Raw genomic sequence first — 24152 nt, 5'->3', positions numbered from 1 at the left:
ATCTTGTTATTTTGATTCGTTTTTGAAAGATTTTTCCACCGGCATTTGTTCGGATGAAAAACTTAAAATGCTCAAGAAAATAACAGTTCTGCCAATTACAAAGATTTAAAAAATATTTCGATTACTTCGTAGTGCATAGCCGCTGGAGAACTGGGAAGGGCAACCGAAAGATTAATTATTCGAAATAAATTTGTGCAGCGATATATATTTTTGTGTGAGATGCACAGCATAAGAGGACGAAGTTAATACGCGTTACTATTTTTTCTCAAAAAATGTACAAATAACACTGATACTTAAGAATCTGTAACTCGTTAGTAAGTACGAAATTGCTACTAATATCGAAATCATTATTCATTTCAAATTAGCCGTTCGATTATAACACAGACCCAGCATACACCTGCCACAATCGTTATATGAAGTAATATCCACTGATATTTGTCATATCTGTACATCTTTATCAAAAACATATTGTAATATTGTAAGTTATTTCGCTCCTGTTACTGCTTCTCCCCAAGTTCGATTTGGAAGGTTTCACATCAACGTTGTAGCCTATTATTTATTGGTATTATTCATTTTTCCTGTTCCGATTAGCCTGAGCAGTATAAGCGGTTTGAAGATAGATGGATGGATGGATTTGTCTCGTAGATTAACCCGCCGAAACTGTGCGACTTTTATATTAATTATCATGTTATTTATGAAGCCAATGTTACTGTTATAAGGTTAACTGGGTGGCGACTATGATGTCGTCTTGCTGAATTCTTTTCGCTGAATTTATTCACTGTAACTTAACACCAAGAAATGACACCGATGTCATTTTCCACCTTTAAAGCCACATATTTTAATACTCTCCACAGCTCACTGCGATTTTGACCTGTGAGTTAGATGCCATGAAAAAACAAAACAAAAACTGATTAAAACCTGTCAATAATTTGAACAAATGTTCACTTCATGCATACGAAGCACACCAACTATTTCTTTCACATCTCCGGTTCTCCTCTGTCCCTCTTATACCGTGAGTCACCCCTCCCTCTCCACCCAGTGCTCCCTCCTCTCGCTTTGTCTGCAAGTGCGCGCTCGCGGAGTCTATAACTGCGCGCAAAGACAGCGGAGAGGAGTACAGGACGATAAGTGTATTCCCCGACACGGAGTATAACAGGGCAGCCTTGCTTCAGGTTAAACGGTGCACCCTTCTTATCGTCCCTATTTCTATACACCCTGAAGAAATTACTAGGAGAGCTGTCTCTCGCGAGGTAAGTGCGTCGGTATCCAAAGCGCGTAGAGAGGTACAGTGCGAACTTGCCCTCCTTAAATTCATATACAGTTACCATTATTGTCTTTTCTTCTTTCTCGTGTTAGCAGCGATCATGGAGAAAACACAGAAGCTGTCTGCCATTTCAAAAATCACAGTATATGCATGTTTACAGGAATAGCTCTATTTGAGCCCCCAAGTAAGCGATCTGTTACATCGGCGCATCAGACGCTGTGCGCGAATTGACGCTCATCCCTCTACAGCAAGGGAGAGCCGTGTGGATTTTTGCCAGTCGTGATTTGCACAGGACGAGTTAGGTTTTATTGTCACTCGAGAAATTATTCTCTTTTATGCTAGCGTAATGATTATAGAAGCAATATTACATATTATGCGTAAAGCTTTCAAACATATGAATGTTTTCCAATGCATTATTTTCTTTTACAGTAATATGTGTATTTTGTCAGCCCGGTTGTATTTTTATATACTATTTCAACTTTGATGTGATACGAAATACTGCGTATGATATACTCTTGTAATTTCTTACTGTTTTTAATGCGCCTTAAAAATTTCAAATAGAATTTTGCATCCAACCATTTTGCAATAGCTTATCCGGTACCGGGTCCGGGGTGAAATAGAATTTGGGATTATTTACTGAAAATAGGCAATTCCAATCCAAGTGAATATTGCCCATAGGAGCATTCTACAAATGAGGTTATTCCATATTTTTAAATATTTCACAAACTATTCGCTATTACTGAATGACACACGGGCATATAAATACGTAATTGATCACATTTAATCGGCTGAGCTAAAGTTATATTGCCGTAGTTGATTGACGACTATCATTATATTTCTAGTTAATATAACAGCTACAGATGTTAATTGTCGTCGTACTAAAAATAATTATATAACGAGCGCATTTTCCGCGTTGTGTAGCTCCTAGGGAAATATATATCTGGAATAATGTGCGCGATGGCAATAACATGGCAAAAACCTACATTATGTCGTTAAATTAATTCCCCAGCACACCTATCATTCCTTCAATTAAACCACTTGCGTCGGCATTTTACCTATTACCGTAAAACACACACACACACACACACACATGTGCGCGATTACCCAGTTTTGGGGTTTGTGTAACAGATTATAGATACTCCTAGCTGTTTCAAATGCACGCCAATAGCCGAATAAACCATAGACAACTTGTTGAATAATTAAAAGTATCCACAACACTCTCAAAACATTAATTGATTTTTGCTAGTAATATTGCATTGCTTTCATCTTTACTGCAGGTAGTTCGAATTCAATTTTCCTCCGTAAACAAACTGGTGGAAATAATTTATCTTAAAACCCAGACATACAATCATTAACCAAGCCCTCCGATGTTTGATGTCACTGCGTTAAATAAAATATTGTTGTGTTTCTATGTCCCTTTATAACCTGCTCGAACCAAAGACAACATATTATTGTTTTATTAATTATGATCTTTGTACTGTGATTATTGTGTTTATTCATTTGCATTTTATTTACATTTGATTTCAGGGATGGACATATTTTGCAGCCATCTATAAATATTTGGAAATATATAACACACAATTACTTTTTAATCACCAGTGTAAAAACTAAGTACATGTGAATAAAAGGTATTTATGGGTCTAGATTAGGTATGAAACACACATGGATGTTAATTTATCGAATTAATTTATCGTGATCTTACTCATAAAATAAAATATTAAGGGCAAGTGGCTCTTCGATCCCATTATTTAATTATTTTAATTATTAGTTAACAACCCTCCAGTATTTTAAGAATAAAATAAAATTTGTCTATGTCCGTAATTAGTTGGCACGCTGTCAAATGCTGTCAAATTTGATGTACTTAAACTACTCAAAGATGTAAACAGATGCATGAAAATCAATATGTGTTACTAAAAGAGGTAAAGAGTTGCTAATCTACTGTAATTTACTTACCAGTCATAGTAAAACGGATGTAATATTTCACTTAAACCGACTTGTTACATTGAGACATCAGTCGAACGTGTTGCAACGAAACAGTCTCTGGTTTGACTCTCCTGCGAATTGAGTTTTCCTGAAGTAAATGCGCTCTAACTCTCGCACTTGGCCGTGTCAGAATTTTAAAACGCAACCGCTGCTCTTTATGGCCCCTGAAACGAAAACTATACAGATGATTACGAGATTCCACATCAAATAACTGTAAAACATGAGAATATAGTAAGTCTACTTTCTTAATGGTTCCTTTGTTTTAATGGGCTGTTGACTTATGAAAATGATTAATTAACCTGTCGATATTACCAATGACGTTCACCTTATCTCTCAGCAGCTGTTTCATCTTTGCATAAACATTTCGCTTATGGTGTTTTTCATCTTTCAGTGATCGCTGCCTTAGGTAGGAGATGTGTAACAAGCCACACGTGGTATTTTAACTTGTTACATACCAAGTCTAGCGACCGTGGTAAACCCCATTAAGGCAGTAGAGAAGTGTCCAGGTTTTGTAATGAAGTTACCTATGGTTTCGACCACACGTGCAAAATTTTAAGCCGTTAACGCAATTTGTTGTCCTAATATCTCCAATTAGAACAAACTGAATAGTGGATAGAAAATGGGTAGCTTTGAAACTAAATGAACTCGATTCCATCGGTAAGAATTTCCACCCAAAACATTTGACGCTCATGTTCATCGCTTTGTGTTCGACCAAGTTCTGCATGAGCTAGCAATCTAACCCATTGCTCCTTAGACTTTGCGGTACTATATAAGCACGGGAGCGTTTCTTCCCATACAAAAGCTGTGTCTTATTTTCTGAAGAAAACCGTATTTGATCAAATTAAACATCCAGAACTGCTTAATCGACATTAACGCACTTCTGCAATTATACCAAATTTTAACTTAACCTACCAATGTTAAACGAATAGTGAACTGAACACCTATTAAAAATGCGATAATTTATATGTTTTTTTTCTACCATTGACCAGGTAACTTCACATTATATTGTATAATGAACAATTCATTATTACATAATGTTATCCTACTGATTATACACAGATAGATAGATAGATAGATAGATAGATAGATAGATAGATAGATAGATAGATAGATAGATAGATAGATAGATGATGCTGTATTAATCCTGAAGGGCATTGCAGATCACAAATAATCACTATTTCCGACACCTCGGCAAAATAATATATTCATATTTATTGATGGTTAATAAATATCAATTAAGGTATTCATATTTATTCATTTTCATACCAGTTTGATGAATTACCATTGAATTACCAAACTTGCATTATTATAAAATTAGATTTTCTTTCTAGCATTTGGTATTTGTTTGAGATTTATTTTAATTTCTTCATAAGGATTTTGGCGTTTACCTTTCATAGCGATTTTCTTTTTATTAACGCATTTGTTTTCTATCGACCGGTGATGCTCTATATTTGGAAATAAAACGGTACTTATTTGAATGATTGAAGCATTTTATTTACCTATATATTAACGATATATTTAAAAAATAATTAATGGTGTTTTAATGTTTCAACGATATATCATGCAATCAATTTGTATCGTTTTGTTTTGTATTTTTTAACAAAAAGAATGCACAACGGAAAAAACACGAAATACATTTATTATAAAACATGAAGCGATGCATTTCTAACGTTAACAGCATGGTTAATAGCGGGAAACTACAAAGTAGTTTTTTGTAGTATTAATATAATCGTAATTAAAATGCGTCGTTTGCTAAGTCTCCTATAAGAAAGAATAAATATCAGGGAAAAAATCTCCAATTTATTGATCATAATGGTCATTTATGGCGGGGTCGCTTTGTGATTTGTGCACTAGGTATATAAGACAAGAGGTCAAGGGTTTCACCCAATCCCGCCAGATCTTGGCGGAGATTCCGAAATGACTTCGATTGTACTATTGTCTCCCGACTCGAGGTTTTAAGGAAAGTAAACAAATAAATGAGCAATATAAGAAGAAACTACCCTAACGAGCACTTTGCGCGCTACCTATGCTCTCAGGGCTGTTAACTACCGCTGGTATAGTCTATAATAATAACGACGTTGTGATTTATCTTTAGGAATCTCACTTCTATACTTATAATCACATTGTTGTCGGTTGTTTTACGCTGCAGCTTGAATAGTTACCTTAAACCCGTTTCGCGTCCAGCTTCTGCTCACCTAACTGTTTATAGACGATACATGATACCGTGTTTCTTTTTTTCTCTCAGGGAGAATAAGGCGTAAGGAGATCCGGGATGAAAACCGAAGAGACGCAGTCTTGTCTTCAGCAGGCTCCATCAACCACGCCCTTTGGTGAGACATTTTAAGGGTTACAACTTGATATGAGCCAATATTTGTAGCGAATTATTTGTAGGGATAATTCGCCTAATTACTGAAACCAATTTTCGTTGTTCAGCATTGTTTTTGTTGCATATAAAAAGCTGCCTTTCTCGTCTGCGTGGTTGGTGTCACATGGTGACCAACGGGACCTCTGTTAAAAAAAAAAAAAAAACATTGAAAACAAAACAAATGATTTATGTTTTTGTACATAACTGGTAGACTGATCACAGGGTTTTTCCTAACCAATCCCACAGTATTGTAAACACTTACTGTGTTTTTATTCATGTGCTGGATTTTCTATCCACTGATTTAGGCCTGTATGTTTATGTATGTTGAAAACATGCCAAAAAGTTTACATGGTTAAAGTTTAACTGTCATTTTATGAGTCTGTTTACAGTTCAGGAGGAGCTGAGCATTTGTGGGTGACCTCTTACCGGTTTCTCCTGTCATGGTCACCTCTCCCTCACGCTTCCGTCCCCCCCTTCCCCCGTCCAGGCTCGGATCATGGCACGGCGGGCGAGGTGTGTGCGGGCTGCGAGTCGCCCATTGCGGACCGCTTCCTACTGCGCGTCAACGAGCGGTCGTGGCACGAGACCTGTGTGAAGTGCGCCGTGTGCCTGAGCACGCTTAGTGGGACCTGCTATTGTCGTGACCGCCTGCTGTACTGCAAGCACGACTACGAAAAGTAAGGCTCCCTGTCTGCATTTCAGAGCTGCCTTAATGTTGCTTCCCCCCTGCCTCAGCGCTGTCTTAATGTTGCCTCAATGCTGCTTCAACACTGCCTCAATTTGGTCTTAATGTTGCCTCAGTGCTACTTTAATGCTCCTTTAGCATAACCTGGATTCTGCCTCAATGCTGCCTCAGTGCTGCCTCAACGCTGCCTCGATGTTGCCTCAACTCTGCCTTAATGTTGCTTCAGCACTGCCTAAGCGCTGCCTCAACGCTGTCGTCACAGTGTCTTGCTGACTCCATTACCATGTTCCTTGTTAGTGCGACACTCCTCTTGACAAAGCCAGTCTGAATGGCGTCGCTCGGATTCGCGGCCTTCAGAGTATCGGCCGCTCCGGGGAGGGAACGCACCAGCGTGCGGGTCTCCGTGTCACAGACCGCTGGGGTGTCATCGAGCCGGCTGATGCGTCAGGGGGTGTGCTCTGTTAGCGAGCAGATGTGTAGCGGGGTGGGGTGGGGATGGGGGTCCCGCTGAAGGCCAACCCCAAGCGGGGCGGCATCTGCACAGCCTCCCACACCGGGAGACGGGAAAGAGGGGGAGGGATGCAGACAGGGAGGCAGAGCAGCCATTCGTAGACACATAGCTGCGCGTGTGACATGGTGTTCAAAGGTCCAACTGATCTACACAGACCATCAGAGCTTCATATAATGGGGGTGTGTATTAGTGTGTCAGGGAGGGTCCATAAGGACAGGCAGCCAGCAAACAGCACACGAATCAGGAGGTCTTTCCAGGCGTAGTATGTGTGTGCGTGTGTGTGTGTGTGTATTGTGTTTATATTGCATTGTGAGGACCAAATGTCCCCCACAATGTGATCTATTATTTTGATTTTTCAAAGATCTGTGGATTCCATGAAAAATCTAAAAATGCCAGAAGTCTCATAATTTGTTTGGTTACTTGTGGTTAAGGTTAGAGCTGGGTAGGGTTTAAGGTCGTCATGTTGGGATTAGAGTTTTCCCCATAGAAATGAATTGAGAGTCCCCACAAAGATATAATTACAATCCAGTGCGTGCATGTGTGTGTATGCGTGTGTGTGTGTGTGTGTGTGCGCATGTGTGTGTGTGCGAGCGGGTTTACCTATCCTTATGGGGACACAATGTCCCCATAACGTGATAAATATCTGTTTTTTTCCCTTATGGGGACCAGTGTCCTGGTCCCCATAAGGGAAAACTCTATTTTATAAAAATCGGTGACTGCTAAGAAAAAACTAAAAATGCAAAAACTCTTGTATTTTGTTAGGTTAGTTATGGTTATGGTTAGGGCTGGGTAGGGGTTAAGGTTGTCATAGTTGGCGTTAGCATTTTCCCCATTGAAATGAATGAGCGGTCCCCATAAGGATATGTTTACCCTACATGTGCGTGTGTGTGTGTGTTTAGGGGCCTGTGTCGGCTCTTATGAGCCTGTTGTTGAGTCTCCCAGTGAGCGATCTGGCACGTTCCTCTGCCAGTGACCTTGAACAGAAGAGAAACAATATCTCCTTGTGCTCTCTGCGGTCTGTCCATCAGCACCCCCCCCTCCCCACAGAGGCATGCTGCATCTCCAGGGCAGGTGTGTGACTTCTTCGGGAGGGGATGCTAACCGCTTTCACCTCAGAAGGTTGACCTCTCTCCTTCCTCTCTCTCCCTTATCATGCTTCCCTTTATTCCTGTTGACTATTATCATAATTATGGTTTATTTATTATCATAATTATGGTTTATTTTTGTTGCATGTTTCACGGCCATGAGTAGGAACCCATGACTGAGACAGTGGCAGGTTATTAAAAAAAATGTCAAAAGTCATATCGGATCTCAGAAAAGCCCTGACAAAATATGGGTTAAGAAAAGAAAAAATCACATTCTGATTAACAGAAACATGGTTCCAGAAAACCATTCAGTTTATGTCGCCGTTAAGTTCAACAAGATGAGCGACAATGGGACAGGATGGAGGTCAGTGAGGAAACAGCTTCAGCAATAAAGAAACAGTGAGTGTGTAGAGATGGGACAACAAGCCCAGCCTAGTTTAAAGAGCGTCGATTATTGTGCTTCCTCACAGCCGGTTTATACAGCTCTGATCAATTGGATTCACTGGCTACACCCAGTGCGGATACAGTGAACCTCACTGGCCACACTGTTAACCACAACTGTCCCATTGGGTGACAGTGATGCCCGTTTCCAAGCGATGGAATGCATGGAGTCCAACAAGTTATGGACTCTGTCTCAACTGAAACACAGAGGGTGTTTCCGGAATACCAAGAACGCAAAGACCATACTCGTGGTTTTGGCAAGACCGGTCTCACTAACTTGTCTCCCAAGAACGAACTTGGGGCGCAATGAATCATGGGATTGGTCTCGTTTGGTGAGGATGCAACTGAGGTATCCTTGATTTTTGGGGTGGAGCAAGACCAAGATCCTCTGTACTTGTGTTCTTAGTAATGAAACTGGTCTTCAGCAGTGGAAGACGACATAAAACGGGTCCATGAGAACACAAGTATGGTCAAGTATGTATATTAAGAAGCATCCAGATACACTATGAAACATATGTTGCATATATGTACCAAAATAACCATAAATACACATATAGAAATCATATTGTGAAGATGGACGTCTAAATCTTAATTATACTTCCAGATTTTCTCTCTCCCATTTATGTTAATTATAAAACAGACCCAGCATGAACAAACTCAAACTATCCGGAGACATATTGAACTGACTCACTCAGCAGTAAATAACTAAATTACCAAACATCTGTCTCCCTCTCCTCCGCATCCATCCTTTTCTTCCTCACTCTTTCCCTTTTGCCTTTGTCTCAAACGTTTAAACGTCTTTGATCTCCTTCCTCTGTCAAAACATTCTCTATCTCTATCTTGCCGTGCAATTCCCCCCCCCCCCCCCCCGCCACCATTCCATCCTCCACCTCTCCCTCCCTCTCTTTTTTCCCGTTCTTCTTGCCCTCCTTTTCGCATTTTTTCATTCTTCTTCACCGGCGCCACCCCACGCACCTTCACAAACAGACACACACCAGCACGCTCCCACGCTAACATTAGCACCACCGCGCACTAAAAACACGCACAATGGCTCCATATCTCTTTGTCCGTCTCGCGCACAGACGCGCGCACGTTTTGTCTGCCCTTTTTCGTACCGACTTACATGGCAAATGCAAACAGCCACATCACTCTCCCAGCAGGAGCATGTCCCAGACCAATAAAGCCCATATGCCCCAGGGCACAGAGCCTGGGACCCAGGCAGAAAATTACTCTAGTCTGGGGCTGCGGGGCCTAGCATCCCCCTCCGTGTCCTGAACCCCCACATTCCTTGTGCTACGAGAGCCAAGACCCAGGAGCAGGCAGATATTGCAATACATGGGATTTAATGATTCACTCTGCAGGGGCACAGCCGCTGATAGTGGACCAGACCAACTCTGACTGCGGGGGGTGGGGGGGGGGGATCAGCAGAACTGAGTCGTACCTACAGCTTGGTCCTGACTAAGCTATTACGTTCTCACAAATATCAAGCGTGTTTGCGAGCTATTTTGCCCGTAACAGGGATTACGCTGACAGGCAGACGTCCCGAACAAGGTGTACCTCTCCGTATGTCACGCTCTTTCTCGGAATTAAGAGATAATCGCGCTAAATTTGGGAAGCGGTTTCTGTCGAGGATTTGCGGAAGGGAATTTGGGAATAGAGATAACACACCTTTAACCGGAACTCGCCAGGCGTTTTTAAACCACACACCGCACGTCTCAGGAACAGCTCCCCCGTCTGGCAGGATGCCACATTGCAGCGGGGTGGCAGAATGCGAGCTTATGTCGATCCTGCCGGAAACCCCACAGCCCTGCCTTCTCCCTCACATCCCCTCTGCCGTTCTCTGTTCCCCGATCCTTCGTTCCTCTCCTCCTCAGTCTTGCCCCCTCTCCTTTTCACTACCCCACCATCCCCCTCTTAATCTTTTACCCCTTACCCCCTTCCCCTTGGCCTCGTTCATCACTGTCTGCTTCTTAATCATATTTCTTTGATGTAAACCTCATTTCCGCTCCTCTGTGAGATTGATAGTCGCAATGACACCAATCCGTTTATCTCCCTCCTTTATCTCTCGTTTGCTCTTAATTGTCACCCCTCTTCTCTGCCTCAGGCACACGGGGTGGGGGTGGGGGGGGCGGGGGATGCTAATTACCCACGTCTTTGCTAAACAGAGGTCCCCACACAGGCTGAGGTCCCAAAGGAGTTACAGTGGCCACCACGCCCATCTTGTAGCTCTGTTTACCTATAGAGGCACAGGTGTCACATGGTAAACCTGCACAGGGCTCTCATTGGCTGGAACGATAAGTGTATGCAGACCCGAAGGACAGTTGCTTTGGAGTTAGGCCCTGCTCAGCGTAATAAATTAGTATGGATGTGAGATTCATTTCCCTTGACTAGTCGTTATCTCTCTTGCCCAGCTCCGGAGCAAGTATCCATGATACCACCTTCAGAGGGTCTCAGCAGAACCCTGATGCGTCAATTGCCAGCTAATGCAAGACTTCAGTTAGTGAATCGATTGAGCACCGAGTTAGAGGCTGGCAGGGTCTGGTTTGTGGCTCGGGTGGCCGTCGGTGGCCACTGGTGACCTGTGGCAGGCCGCAAATCTAGAAAGTTCCCAACATGGAGGCACCAGTGAACCACGCCAAGTACCGGGGCGCACACTTCTCTGTCTGGAGCATCAGCTGGCAAAACTGAGGCAGAAACAAGGCAGAGGTGGTGGGGGAAGGAAGCGGAGAAGAACAGAGAGAGAGAGAGAGAAAGATGAGCGAGGGAGAGGTGAGGAGAGGAGAGGAGAAAAAAGAAAAGATGGAAAGAAAGTTGGAAATAAGAGACCTATAAGGAGGGATATGAATAGATGTGCAGGCTGGGGGGGGGGTGAGTTTACCCCCTCTCCTGTATTATTACTGCTGTTTTGCATAATATGCGTGAGTCCCTGCCCCCCCCCACCCCCCCCCAACAACAATTTCATTACAGGCAGCTAATAAATGTTTCATGGCAGAACGAGCTGCTTGCCTCGGTTTTATTAAATCTGGAATAATAAAAGGCGCAACAAAAAGGCGGGAGCCGGGGGGGTGGGGGTGGGGGGGGGGGGGAGAACACCATTGACATTCTCAAACAGATTTGCTGTATCTTCTGTTTCTTAGGCAACGAGGAGTCCCCCCCCCTCCCTTTTTTTTTTGCTCCGGCAGAAGACAGGAAATGAGAAACGGCCAGACAGGATATTGCGTCCTGGTGGCTCAGGGATTAGTTGTTTTATCTAAACCAACAGCACTAGTCTTACCCACCACACACACACACACACACACACACACACATGCAGTCACTCACATACACACACACCACCCTCGTAACGGAGAGAAGTGCAGGGACGCTCATGGCCAAAAGAGGACCTTCGCATTGGCTGCTGAGGTCCGGCAAATCTCATGACCACACGCGATGGCGGCGTGAAATCCAGCACCGCAGGCCTCGGGCTTTGACCCAACACCCTGGTGGAACTCGTACATTGGAATCAGCAGACTTGGGGGGGATGGGTCACGTAGCAATGATGGCGGCTAGGCATGAACGGCGTCGCACACAGTCCCAGATGACGCGTGTGGTCAGGTTATATGAGCATCCGCAGGGGGTGCCACACAATGGCTGCAGGAAACTTCTGTGAGAATGTGATTCTAGTCACGTCTTTGGTGCCTCTTTCCAAAAGCGACCAGCGGTTTTCGGTAGTGCGGATGGCAGGGTGTGTCGCTCAAGGTGGGTGTCATGCATGCGGGCATTGGGTAGGGGGTTCCTTCTGGGACTCGAACCTATAACATCCGGGTTATGGGCCCATGGGCTTCCCCAGCTTCATCACCCTGGACAGACTGGCCTTATGTGAGCAGTTTAGGGTCTTGGAAGTTATTGTTTTGGGGGGAAGCAGATGGCTTTGAGGGGCGCGGAGGGGGCCTGTGGCTGGGGCTGTGAGATGGAGAGAGGGAGATGATGGTCCAGGCAATCTTCCTCATCACCACTGCACATCCCATTATGTAACATCTCTCCGGTTCTGTAGTTTTATTGCCGCATTGTGTGCCTTTCAGCGATTCCTGGCACGGTGTGTGTGTGTGTGTGTGTGTGTGCGTGTGTGTGTGCGCGCGCGAAACAGCGAGAGCGGATATTGCTCTGTGAGTGTAGGTGGCACAGAGCCAGTGTTCAGTAATCACATCATCTCCTTTTATTAAATCTCCCTGTACTGCTTCTGTGTTATTAAAATCTCCCAGCATTCCTTTCTCGACACACATTCACACACACGCATGCACACACACACACACACACACGCACACGCAAACACACACATGCCTGCAGTAGGTAACTTCCCCCCATCTGAAGCACAGACACCCCCAGGCTCAGTTTGAGCCCATCGTCCCAGTACTCATGGGCTCACATGTCACACTTAGAACAGAGCCACCTGGGGGGGGGGGGGGGGTGATCAGACAGCCCCGTTTAGTGGAGAATGTGAGCAGCAAAACCTGTCAGTGTGTAAAGAGCCCAGCCAGCCCAGCCATCTGTATTCGTATCTCCTCACACGGAGGCGGCCTGCTGCCTGTCTGCGACCAGCGGAGAGATTATAATCGATTTAAGAAAGAAAAAAAAATACCCCAATGATCTACTTCTCTCTATCAACCCCCCCCCGACCCCCACAACGGCCTGTCACTCTGTGCTTCAGTCTCATAGCTCTCCTTCTGCTTACATACTGAATTGATTCTTTCCACAACCACCCCCCCCAAAATCAACAAAGTTAATCTTATCTATAGACACACACCAGTACAACATTGGTTCCATTGCGGGTGTTGAAACCCTACATCTGGTCTTAGAGAAAAGCAAAGTTCCCTCATAAAGCGGGTCAGGCTTGTCCACACCTGCAGCCCCCTCGGGTGGTCGGCGTGCAGTGGGTACAGGTGTGGCTCACGGCGGGGGTGCGCTGTCACATGGCATGTGGGGGGCGCCCCGGCTGACTGGCAGACGGGCTGGGACGGAGCAGCTGCATTCTGGTCCGGACCGTCTCACGGCCCGAGCTAAGAGGGTTTAGTGAGGCGACCTGGCTCCGTCCCCCCTCAGCCGGATTTGGGGAGCGACACCTTCTTCACTCGCGGTCGGGGTCTTCCACACCCCTCCCTCTGCCATTCCCTCTTTCCCAGTCTCCTCCTCCCGCTCTCCCCATCCCATCCTGTGTCCTACTGAGCGTTTTTAACGTCTGTCATATTGTTATATGCGTTTTGTCGTAGATGGTTTGTATGGCAAGCTGCCGTTGCCTTGTGTGTGAGAATGTGCCACAGTGTGTGTGTGTGTGTATGTGTGTGTGTGTGTGTGTGTGTGTGTGTGTGTGTGTGTGTGTGTGTGTGTGTGTGTGTGTAAACAGGAACCCGCCGATGTGCTCAGTAATCTGCTTGGGGGGCCTGTGCACTTTCAGCGCGTTCTGGTACTGTGTGAATTTCTTATCGTATTTGCTGATTCTGCCCATTTTATAGGGTCACACGCACACATGTCCTGAACACACGGGCTCGCAGGTCACTCTTCCACCAAGTCCCCCCCGGTCCTCCACAAACGGACGGCTGCAATAGCACGAATCGATGATTAATCTGTAATTAATAGCGGCGGTGTGGCCTTGCGGACGGTCGGCGGCGAGTGTGTGAGAGTGACGTGCGGGGAGTGGGTAGAGATTAACCTCATGGCATCCTCAATCCCTATTTATGAGTTTACAGCGTCTGTCTGGGGCTTCGCACTGTTTAAACAACAATCTAATTAATCCCATCTTTATTAGTTTCACTGGGTGGGGTGGGGTGGGGTGGGGGGGGCTGGGAGAACAGGGAACGGTGACAGAAAATGCAAGGGGGGGGGACACAAAGGATTTGAGAAGAAGATGAAAAGGGTTGGGAAAATCAAGGGATTGAGAACATATTGAAATCAGTGTCATCATCATCTTCATCATCATCTTCATCATCATCTACATCGCTTCTCCTGGTGAGGGTTCGGCTGATAGCAGGCTGAGCAGGCCGGATCAGATCTCTCTGTCCAAGGCTTGGGACTCGAAGAAAAGAATGAATTGAAACCGATGGAAAGGTGTGACTTCTGCAGTATGTAGAGAAGGAAGTCAAGCGAGAATGTCATACTACTTTGTACATTGCACTTGTTCATATGACAATAAAACTTTGAATCTTGAATCAATATATATATGTATATAATATAATCTACTTATCACTCAGTCAATATAGTCAATTGCCTATATCAGGTTATTTGTATTGGTCTGTGATTATATATATAATATATATATATTATATATATATAATATTATATATATATACACACATGCACATATACAGGAAAGAGAAAAGGGAATGAGATACACAGGTCATCTAAAAAGCAGACAATTTTCTGTCTGCATTTTTGCATGCAAAAAAATAGTAGTTGGCTTATTTTGGTATTAATGTAGTGTCACTGTTCCTCAAACTGAAGTCAGCTACCGCCCCCTAGTGTTCATTAAGACACGTTACACCTTATTGTTCCCACAATGAGAGGTCGTCACGAGAAATTACTGAATATGTCTTGCAGACCTAGTGACCCACCGGCGTTATTCTATGTCCTAAGCCAGCAGTGGAAATGAATTCAGCTAATTGTTCTGGCTACTGATTTCCGTGGGATAGAAGTCATAGTACTTCATCATTCACTGCATCAACAATAAATAAATAATGCAGCATTATAAATTAAACATTTTTTTTTATCAATATAAAGATTTTAAAATGCTTAATAAAAACCATAGTTCCGAAATGTCGGGGGGTGGGGGGGGGGAGCATCAAATCACGTCCAGAATTTAATCATCAGCTCTGTGGCACATAATTAATTAAAGGCTCTGCATGATTAAAATGCGGAATAGAGAGTGGGGATTGTGGAAGGTTGGAGCTGGGAAGGTCTGCTTTGTGTGGGGAGATAAAGCCCAGGACCGGGAGGGTCATTCCAGTGCTGACGGGTCACAGGCTTGGGGCTCTTAAGTGACCCCAGGTCAGACTCTGACTCATCCTGGTGTTCTGAAAGCCTGTCTCAGAAGAGGGCCGCGGGATCTCCAGCCCAAGCCCCTTAAAGCCGCAGTACCAGGAGTTACAGGCAGGGGACGCTCTACCAGAGACAGCAAAGCTTCTGTTTACACCCGAAGCTTTAGGTGAATCCGGATCTTGGCGTGATATTGAGGCAGGAAGATGCTTCATCACCCCCCCCCCCCCACCCTCACGACCTTGAATGACCTTCAGCACCGACCCCCAAGGCCGAATCGCCGTTACTCTCCCCGTTTTAATTATCATTTGACAGAGTGATGTGACCATTTGACTAATTACTTAACGGAGCAGTTAAGTCTGTGACTCTCTGCTGGGTCATTATTGCCAGTTCCTGACTCCACTGCCTTGGGTTTGTTTCTCAATATTGTTACTGACTTGTGCGAGGAGTCCATCCATCTTCTGGCTGCTCGTCCTGGTCACGGGGGCTGGAGCCCATCCCAGGCAGCCCAGGGCACCAGGTTGGGTTCCAGTCCAATCTCACACTACAGGCAATTTAGGGACAGCCTTCAGCCCCATGGCACGTGGAGAGCATGCAGCCGCGCACACCGAGCGTCCCCAGCGTGGGTGGCGTGAGGTGACAGCGCTGTCCTCGGAGCCGCCCCGCACACGGCGCTGTACCAAACTAACCAGCTAAATTCCGTCGCAGGAAGCGTCACTTTGCGCTCCATGTGGGATAATGTGGCATCGGCTTGCGGCCCGCCCTCAGAAAGTGGCGCCCTAAGCGGCTGCTTATGTCACCTGGTGGGCAGATGTTCCAGCCTCCACTCCAGGGGCCCACAGGGCTGGACCACGTTACCGAGACTCTTTCCAGCTCAGCCGAGCTGCTCTGCAGCAGGATCCGGACTTTCTGCATTCTTTACACCAGTGTCCTGGGGCACCCTCAGACAGTCAAAATTTGTGCTCCTTCCCAGCTCCCAGTACACCCATACTAGGTATTTGGTGTTTCTGATTGGCTAGGAAATGAGAGGGAGCAAAAATGTGGACTGTCTGGGGATCCCTGAGGGCTGGTTTGCAGTGCTTCATTAGACATCTCACTGGATGAATACTATTCTCCTCTAAAGGTGTCCTTAGCATGATTACAGGAGAATACATTTACATTTTATTTACTTAGCAGAAGCTATTATTCAAAGCTATTTACATTCAAAAAGGCAGGGTGACACAGTTAGGGGCCTCACTCAAGCGCCCAACAAGTAAAACCACTCTGCTAACACTGGGATTTGAATCACAGGCACAGAGCCACACACTGCCCCAAAACCTGTATAATGCAGTGTTTCCCAATCCAGTGCTCGGAGACTCACAGTCGGTCCACATTTTTGCTTCCCCCTTTCGGAAGCAGGGAGGGAGCAAAAACGTGGACTGTCTGCAGGTCCCCCAAGACTGGATTGGGAAATACTGGTATAATGTGACATGAAGTATCTAAGTATAAGCCCGCCCCCCCTTTTCACCCCCTTTTCACCCCCGCTTGGCTGCAGGCTCTTTGTGCGGAAGTGCAGCTCTTGCCTGCAGGTGATCGGCCGTTCGGAGCTCATCATGCGTGTGCTGGGCCAGGTGTACCACCTGGGCTGCTTCAGCTGCTGCGAATGTGAGCGGCGCCTGCAGCGCGGCGACGAGTTCGTCCTCAAGGAGGGGCAGCTGCTCTGCAGGGGCGACTACGAGAAGGAGCGCGAGATGCTGGCGGCCATCAGCCCCGCCCCCACCGAGTCAGGTGACCTGCATGCACCAATCAATTCGGCGGGCCAGACCCAGACACACAAAATAGGCGCTAAATTAGGTATGATTCAGCTGTCATTTTAGCTACAGTGGATCATTACCATAATTACAGTAATATATATGGCATGAGGAATTCAGAACATTTTCTTAGCCTGCCTGGACGTATAATGCTAATACTTTGTTTATACACATTTTTTTTTCCAAATAAGGATGTTATTTTGAAATCACTGTAAATATGCATTGTTTTGATGCATGGCACATTCCCACTATTTACGCTGTTTTGCTGCGTAAACATGCTGCTTTCCCTTGAAATGCGCTGGTCCCGTGCACAGTGAAGAGCGAGGACGAGGACGGAGGGGGCGGCTCTCTGGGGAAGGGCGGCGACGACGCGAAGGAGCACAAGCGCTCCAAGCGGCCGCGGACCATCCTGACCACGCAGCAGCGCCGCGCCTTTAAGGCCTCCTTCGAGGTGTCGTCCAAGCCCTGCCGCAAGGTGCGTGTCCGTCACTCACAGCGCAGCTCAGGCTGGGTGCTTTTATGCAGCCGTATGCATGTATACAGGCAGCCACACAGAGACACACTGCTCAATGCACTGGCAGTGTGTGTGTGTCTCTCTCAGACACACACACACACACACACACACACACACGCTCCTCCCAGCTCTGTCTTCTCTGTCTCTCAGGTCAGGGAGACCCTGGCAGCTGAGACTGGTCTGACTGTGCGAGTCGTGCAGGTGTGGTTCCAAAACCAGAGAGCCAAGGTAAAAAAGTAGACACACACCCAGACACGCACACACATACACACACACCCAGACACGCACACACATACACACACATACATACACACAAATATACATACACACACCCAGACACACACACATACACACAAATATACATACACACACCCAGACACGCACATATACACACACACCTAGACAGGTAAACCCGCTCGCACACACATACACATACACCCAGACACACACACACACATACACGCACACACATGCACCACACATACACACACACCCAGACACACACACACACACATGCACCACACATACACACACATGCGCATACTCACACACACACATTTGTGTACGCAGTGCCCACAAACACACATGCACACACCGACTCTACACCTCTTTTTAGGAAGTTTAGGTTTTCTCATTTGACCATTTTCCCAGCTGCATTAGTACTTGTGTGTTTCAAATCGCCAGTTTACATGTGCTTGTATTTTTCGGTATGTGTGTCTGTAGCTGTTCCATCCGTTTGTGATATTTAGTGTCCGGGCTTGTGAATAGCGCAGTGTGTGCGTGCTGCGTTTGACGCACCTGAGTGTGCCTGTGTGTGTCTGTCCCAGATGAAGAAGATCGCCCGGCGGCAGCAACAGCAACAACAGCAGCAGCAGGAGCAAGAGCAGTTGGGGGGGGGGCGGCGGGGGCCGAGTCGCGGGGGCCGGCAGAGCAACGACGACAGCGAAGGTGAGACCTGACACGGTCACGGTCCCAACCTCGGTTACGGTTACAGTTACGGGAAGGAGTCAGCGGAATCCTGCTTGAGAAAGCCCCTCCCTCAATCTGTATGATTATATACAACATGAGTGTCTGTCTCATTATATATGAAAATAATAAATAATAATTATGTCCCAGCTGGGCAGTAATCTGAAGTCCTTGTTCATTTCTCTCTCTCTCTCTCTCTCTCTCTCGCTCTCTCTCTCGCTCTCTCTCTCCAGATGGCTCCAGTGGTCACGGCCTGGACGGGCTGATGCCATACCCCTCATTGCCACGGCAGCAGCTGCTGGCTCTGGACCCCAACATATACGGGGGCGAGCCGTTCCGCCACGGGCTCACGCCGCCGGAGCTTGGACCCGGGCAGCTGCACTACGGTGAGGAGTCCCAAGTGGGCCTAGACCTCACACACACGCCTTTCTGGACGTTACCTTCACTGAGAGCTCAGTCCTGGGGTATCTATAACTCACTGTGACCTTTGACCTCTGCGCTGGTGTCCACACATGAGTACTGGAGCATGACCAACATCAGATCTCCTCCCTCCCCCCTCCCACCAGCCACGTTCCCCTCCATCACCTCCTGTCTGCCTCGTTAACCTCATGTCTGCTGTAACATGTCCGGTCAAATGTCACACTAATCAGGTCTCAATCTCAGCCTCTTTGTCCACACCGCAAGTGACCTTGTAATGCTTCGTCATTCGGGGAAGTCAATGCAGAACCGGCCCAAGGTGCCAAACCTATTTTCTCCACTGTCCTCACTTCCTCTTCCCTCCTCTCTCCTTTCATCCCAGACTCGGAGACAGTGTTCCACGACCTTGACAGCGACGGAAGCCTGAGTCACCTTGGCGACTGTCTCCTGGCAACGGCGGAGGGAGGACTTCTGGCAGGGAGGGTGGGGAACCCCATCGATCGCCTCTACTCCATGCAGAACTCCTACTTCACCTCCTGACCCCCAGACCCCTGCTTTTTCCCCCCCAACCCCTCCGTAACAAACTGCATCATCTACCCAACCTGAGGTGGTGGACAAGCCTCACATATTCTTGCCTCCTGTTCCTTTTTTTTTTTTTTTTAAAGGACCCCCCACCTTAACGACAGTCCAGAGACTCCCAAAAGATCACACGCCCCATTTTAAATGGTTGGAGAACCTTGTGTCAATGGACCCATTGAAAATGTGTCTGTAAAACACTTCATGCAAACCCTGCAATGTAACGTGAATGTATCCTGAACCCCAACTAGCTTGACTAGCTTAGCACTGGAAACACCATTTGATGAAACCGTAAATATATCTGAAAAATGTATTGTCCTGTAGACTGTGAAGAGCATCCTAACTAAAACACCTTCATATTCATCACTGAGCATTTCTCACAGAACTCCTGGTGTTTCCAAACACTGCTCTTATGGTGACAGCCCCTCACTGAGAGATGCAGCACTTCAGACACTCGTGTGAAACACGGATGGACTTGCCGGCCGTTTTGGCCTCCGTCTACAAGGATCCTCCCCGGCTTTTCCATGCACAGGACCGTCGGAGCCCACAGGAAATCAAGCCCTGGTCCTCCAGACCTGCAGGGTGCGCTGGTATCCGATTGTCACGCAATTATCGAAACAGGAGGCTTCTTTACCTGGGGGTTTCAGGTTTTAAATCAAGTGCAAATCCAGCCAAACCCTAGAGAAGTCAAGCACTGCTGAAATGGACGTGTTTGCATTAGAAATGAAACTGCTGGATTGGTTTAGGTAAGGCGGCCTTTGGTGGCGACGGGCATTTCTCCAGCCTGCCCCGTCCCCCAACACACAGCGGAAATGATCCCGGCAGACTGAGCAGGAGATGACTGCGGTGGATCCAGAGGCAGTACCGTGACCCCAGGACTTAATAATTCACGGTCCAACGAGCCAGGCATTCCAGGCAGAGAGACGGCCGGCCAAAGGGCGGTTTTTATATATCGGCGCTCCCGTCTGGGCGTGTTTGAGATTCCGTCCCACCCGAGGACTATTAATCTACCTCTGGCCACATCAGAGCAGACCCTTGTCAGGGGTGGCTGTTCAGAGGGTTCGCGGATACAGGGGGAGGGGGGTCACTTTGAAATGCCTCATTGCATTATGGGATGGGCGGGTTATTTCACTGGTGGTACCGGTGGCAGGAGATGAGGTAAAGGTCTCATGGTTAATAGCACATGTGTACGGGTCCGGTTTGGGCTGAGGGTAAACAGCTCCGGTTCTGGTCCGGGGTGGTGTGCCACATCCACTCAACCTCAGTACTTAATTGCTTTATTTAAGTAGTTATTTGGATAGTGAGTAGCCTCTGTGTGGTGTTAGAACTGTGCATCAGGAGCCAATCAAAAGGACTGGAGTGGTGTAACCCTGTTTTAGGGAGTCTTCTGCAGAAAAATTATTTCTAGCGCTCATGAGTGTGAAAACGTGTATTTGATTGGGGTTGTTCTGTACTCTAAGGGGGGTGCATACGTTGATTGAGCCAAAGTGAAGTAAGCGATCTGAAGATCTTCATGGGCAGTGATGTCTGGATTTTCTACAGGGTCATGCAGTCGCTGTACCGAAGGCTGAAGATCAGCGTGTACAAAGAGTAGTTTGGGGTGAGGATTATAGTGTGTGTATTATAATACTCACCCTCAAACTAGCCTGACTGCACCAAGAGTAGGTTTAGGGTGACAATTGTGTGTGCACCTAAGGTAGTGTACTGTCAGTTTACAGTGAGGACTAGATTGTGCACCAAGTGTAGTTTGAGGGTGAGGGTGATAGTGCACACTTAAGGTGGTAGTGAGGGTGGTAGTGCACACTTAGTGTAGATTTGAAGTGAGGAAATGAGTGTGCACTCAGGGTATTCAGTCCAGAAGCAGGGGGATTCCATTTCCTAGTGAACTCCTTGTGAACGCTTGTGCCACAGTGTTATTATGCTTTGTGTCAGAATATTTTAAATGACATTTGTAACTACTTTGGTTGTTCTGTATTTATAAAGGTTTTGACAAGAATTAAACTGAACTTACCCAGACACATTTCCAAGAGGCATCCAGTTAAAGTGATTCCTTATGTTATGATTATATAAAAACGCTGAGAGTAGCTTTTGGCTTATGTTATGGTAGTTAAGTTTGGTTGTTGATTGAAAGGGTGAGAGGCCAGCCTTATCATTAGCCAATGATGTGCTTTGAATCGGTGATTGACAGGGGACGGGGCACTCTGGGGACCAATCAGCTTTCGGCTGGGCCCAGTGTCCCTTTGGCTCCACAGCTATATACACCCCTGTTAATTGAGCTGGTCAGGATAAAGACTGCCACTAAGCTTAAGGATTCAAGTGGGATTCACGTTACAATAGGGAAGGACTGGAACAAGCGTTCACACTTTCTGAGAGCAAGCACAACGTTGCTGTCCTTCAGCAAGGACAGAAGTAACCAGGGTCACAGGGTCACACTCGGTCACAGGGTTAGCAAGAAGGTGAAAAATAAAGGTTCACAGGGTTTTTTTTTTTTTTAACGAATGAGGAGGAGGCACATGGGAAACCTTCTGGAATGTTCTGTCATTCGCATGAAACGGCCAGCTGCACTCGGACAAACAAGTTTCATGAGAAGGAAGTCAAAATCGAACGGGAACATAGCATATTCTGGTGTAAAATAAAAGACTGTGTTATTACTGTAGATAAGCTTATAGCTACCAGTGTTGGTGCCGTTTTATTGCTTTGTACTTGAAAGCCATCGCACGTCCCTCAGAGCCCCCTGGTGGAGTATTTTGTACTGTTTTCTTGTGCCTGTATTTTCAAATTCATCTGTATTGAAGTATTTATGTTACCGCATGGTGTGACGTGGATGCGTAATGATTGCCTGCATGGCGTCGGACGATTCCGTGAGGAGCCCCAGCCCGGGGCAGAGAGAGAATCATTTTCCAGGTTTCCCTCCAAACTGGGATCAGTCTGCCCGTGTGTGTGTGTGTGTTTGGCGAAAGGAGCTGTGTCCCCTTCTGCAGAGAGCAGACGTGCAAAATCCAGACCAGGATTTTGTTTCAACCAAACAGTTGAGTATAAAGAGTCACAGTCACAGAGTGCTCGACTGGTTGGATGGAACAAAATCTTGGTCTGGATTTTTACTTTCTGGACCTGAAAATTCCATCTCTGCGAGAGAATGGGTTGCACTAGGGGGTAGGAATTTGGGGACTTTGAGAGGGAGGGGCAGATGGACACCCCCCCCCCCCCCCCCTGGGTGGGCCATTGACACTCGCAGGTGGCTTCATGTTTCGGGTCCGTCTCCTTGCTCGAGTGTGATGTCTGTCATCTGTACACCCTTCCAATACAGCGTGATTCCAGCCTCCAGCCCTGGCCGTGAACCCTTCATTTTTTCTGTGCTTGTTTCCAAGAGCAGAACCCTTAGGTTGCCTGCTTGGGAACACTCCCACAGTCCAGTCGTGATCTCACACCCTGGTGATGCTTGCACGTGTGCCACGAGCCATGATCTGCATCCCTTTGCTCTAACCAATACCTTTCCTGGATGCCGATTGGCCATTTTCAATCTTCCTCAGAAAAAAAAATGTTTGTCTGTCTGATTACAAAAGCAACCTGTGAGGCATTTTGCAGAATAATTTGAGGAGGTAGCAGTTTAACTTTTTGCATGTAGAGTAAAACAAAGGCCCCTTTAAGCATGACTGATATGTTGGTATCAACTCTCAGAACAGAGGGTGGCACTGACATACGCAACAGCACTGAAGCTACTCTCTGTCTCTCACACACACACACGTTTGTATTCAAATGTTTGTGGGGACCTTCCATTCATTTCTTTGGGAACAACCCTAGTCCCGACAAAGACAACCTTAACCCCTATCCAGCCCTAACCTTAACCATAAGTAACCAATAAAAATACAAGACTTTTGGCATTTTTAGTTTTTTGATTGCAGTCACAGAATTTAATAAAATCGAGTTTCATCTTGCAGGAACTGAATAAACGGTCCCCACAATAACAGGTTTTTAAGGCATCGTGGGGTCATTTTGTCCCCACAATGAAATATATACCTGCCCCCCCCCCCACACAAACACACACACACACACACAAAATATATCCCCACACGTAAACACATCCACAGAATAACAAGCATATCAAGAGTGTGAGGCAGAAGCGGTTAAATAATGTAACCTTTCTTTAGGACATAATTATTATTTATGTTTTTAAAGTGACCTTTTCACTTTTTCACTTTTAAGCTTCCGCACCAGCAGAAGGAGGGAAACTCATGAGGCTCCTGGCTACTCCTCCTCCGCCTCCTCCTCCTCCACACACATTTTTAATAACTGATCTAGAGATTGCAGAATGTTCTGCTCTGTGGTCAAAGACCTCATACCTCTCCTCTGTCTCCTCATCTCCCCCCCCCCCCCCCCACTCCTTCGGGGTAGCCACAGAGGTCATAACTCAACAACTGCCCCCACCCCTCCCAAATCCCTCCATCTCATATTAGAGGTACTGAGTGACAGCTGAGTATAATATTAAACCCAGGAATGTCTACTGAAACCCGGACTCGCTGATGAGAAAGTGGACAGGCAGGCAGGCAGGC

General features: G+C 46.3%; 1 protein-coding gene across 1 annotated transcript; it reads left to right on the top strand.

Moving 5' to 3' along the window:
• Positions 1-1102: 1102 nt before the first annotated feature.
• Positions 1103-22413, top strand: lmx1al (LIM homeobox transcription factor 1, alpha-like). The gene is made up of 9 exons (XM_023821920.2): positions 1103-1250; positions 5493-5577; positions 6100-6289; positions 16874-17106; positions 17444-17604; positions 17794-17871; positions 18471-18591; positions 18843-18995; positions 19409-22413. The coding sequence occupies exons 2-9, from the start codon at positions 5520-5522 to the stop codon at positions 19564-19566; spliced, it is 1152 nt and encodes a 383-aa protein (XP_023677688.1). The 5' UTR covers positions 1103-1250; positions 5493-5519; the 3' UTR covers positions 19567-22413.
• The last annotated feature ends 1739 nt before the right edge of the window (positions 22414-24152 follow it).

Source organism: Paramormyrops kingsleyae, chromosome 22 (assembly GCF_048594095.1).
Source record: "Paramormyrops kingsleyae isolate MSU_618 chromosome 22, PKINGS_0.4, whole genome shotgun sequence".
NCBI classification, from domain to species: Eukaryota; Metazoa; Chordata; class Actinopteri; order Osteoglossiformes; family Mormyridae; genus Paramormyrops; species Paramormyrops kingsleyae.
The sequence above is the reverse complement of the archived record's forward strand: the minus strand, read 5'-3'. Positions and strand labels throughout refer to the sequence as shown.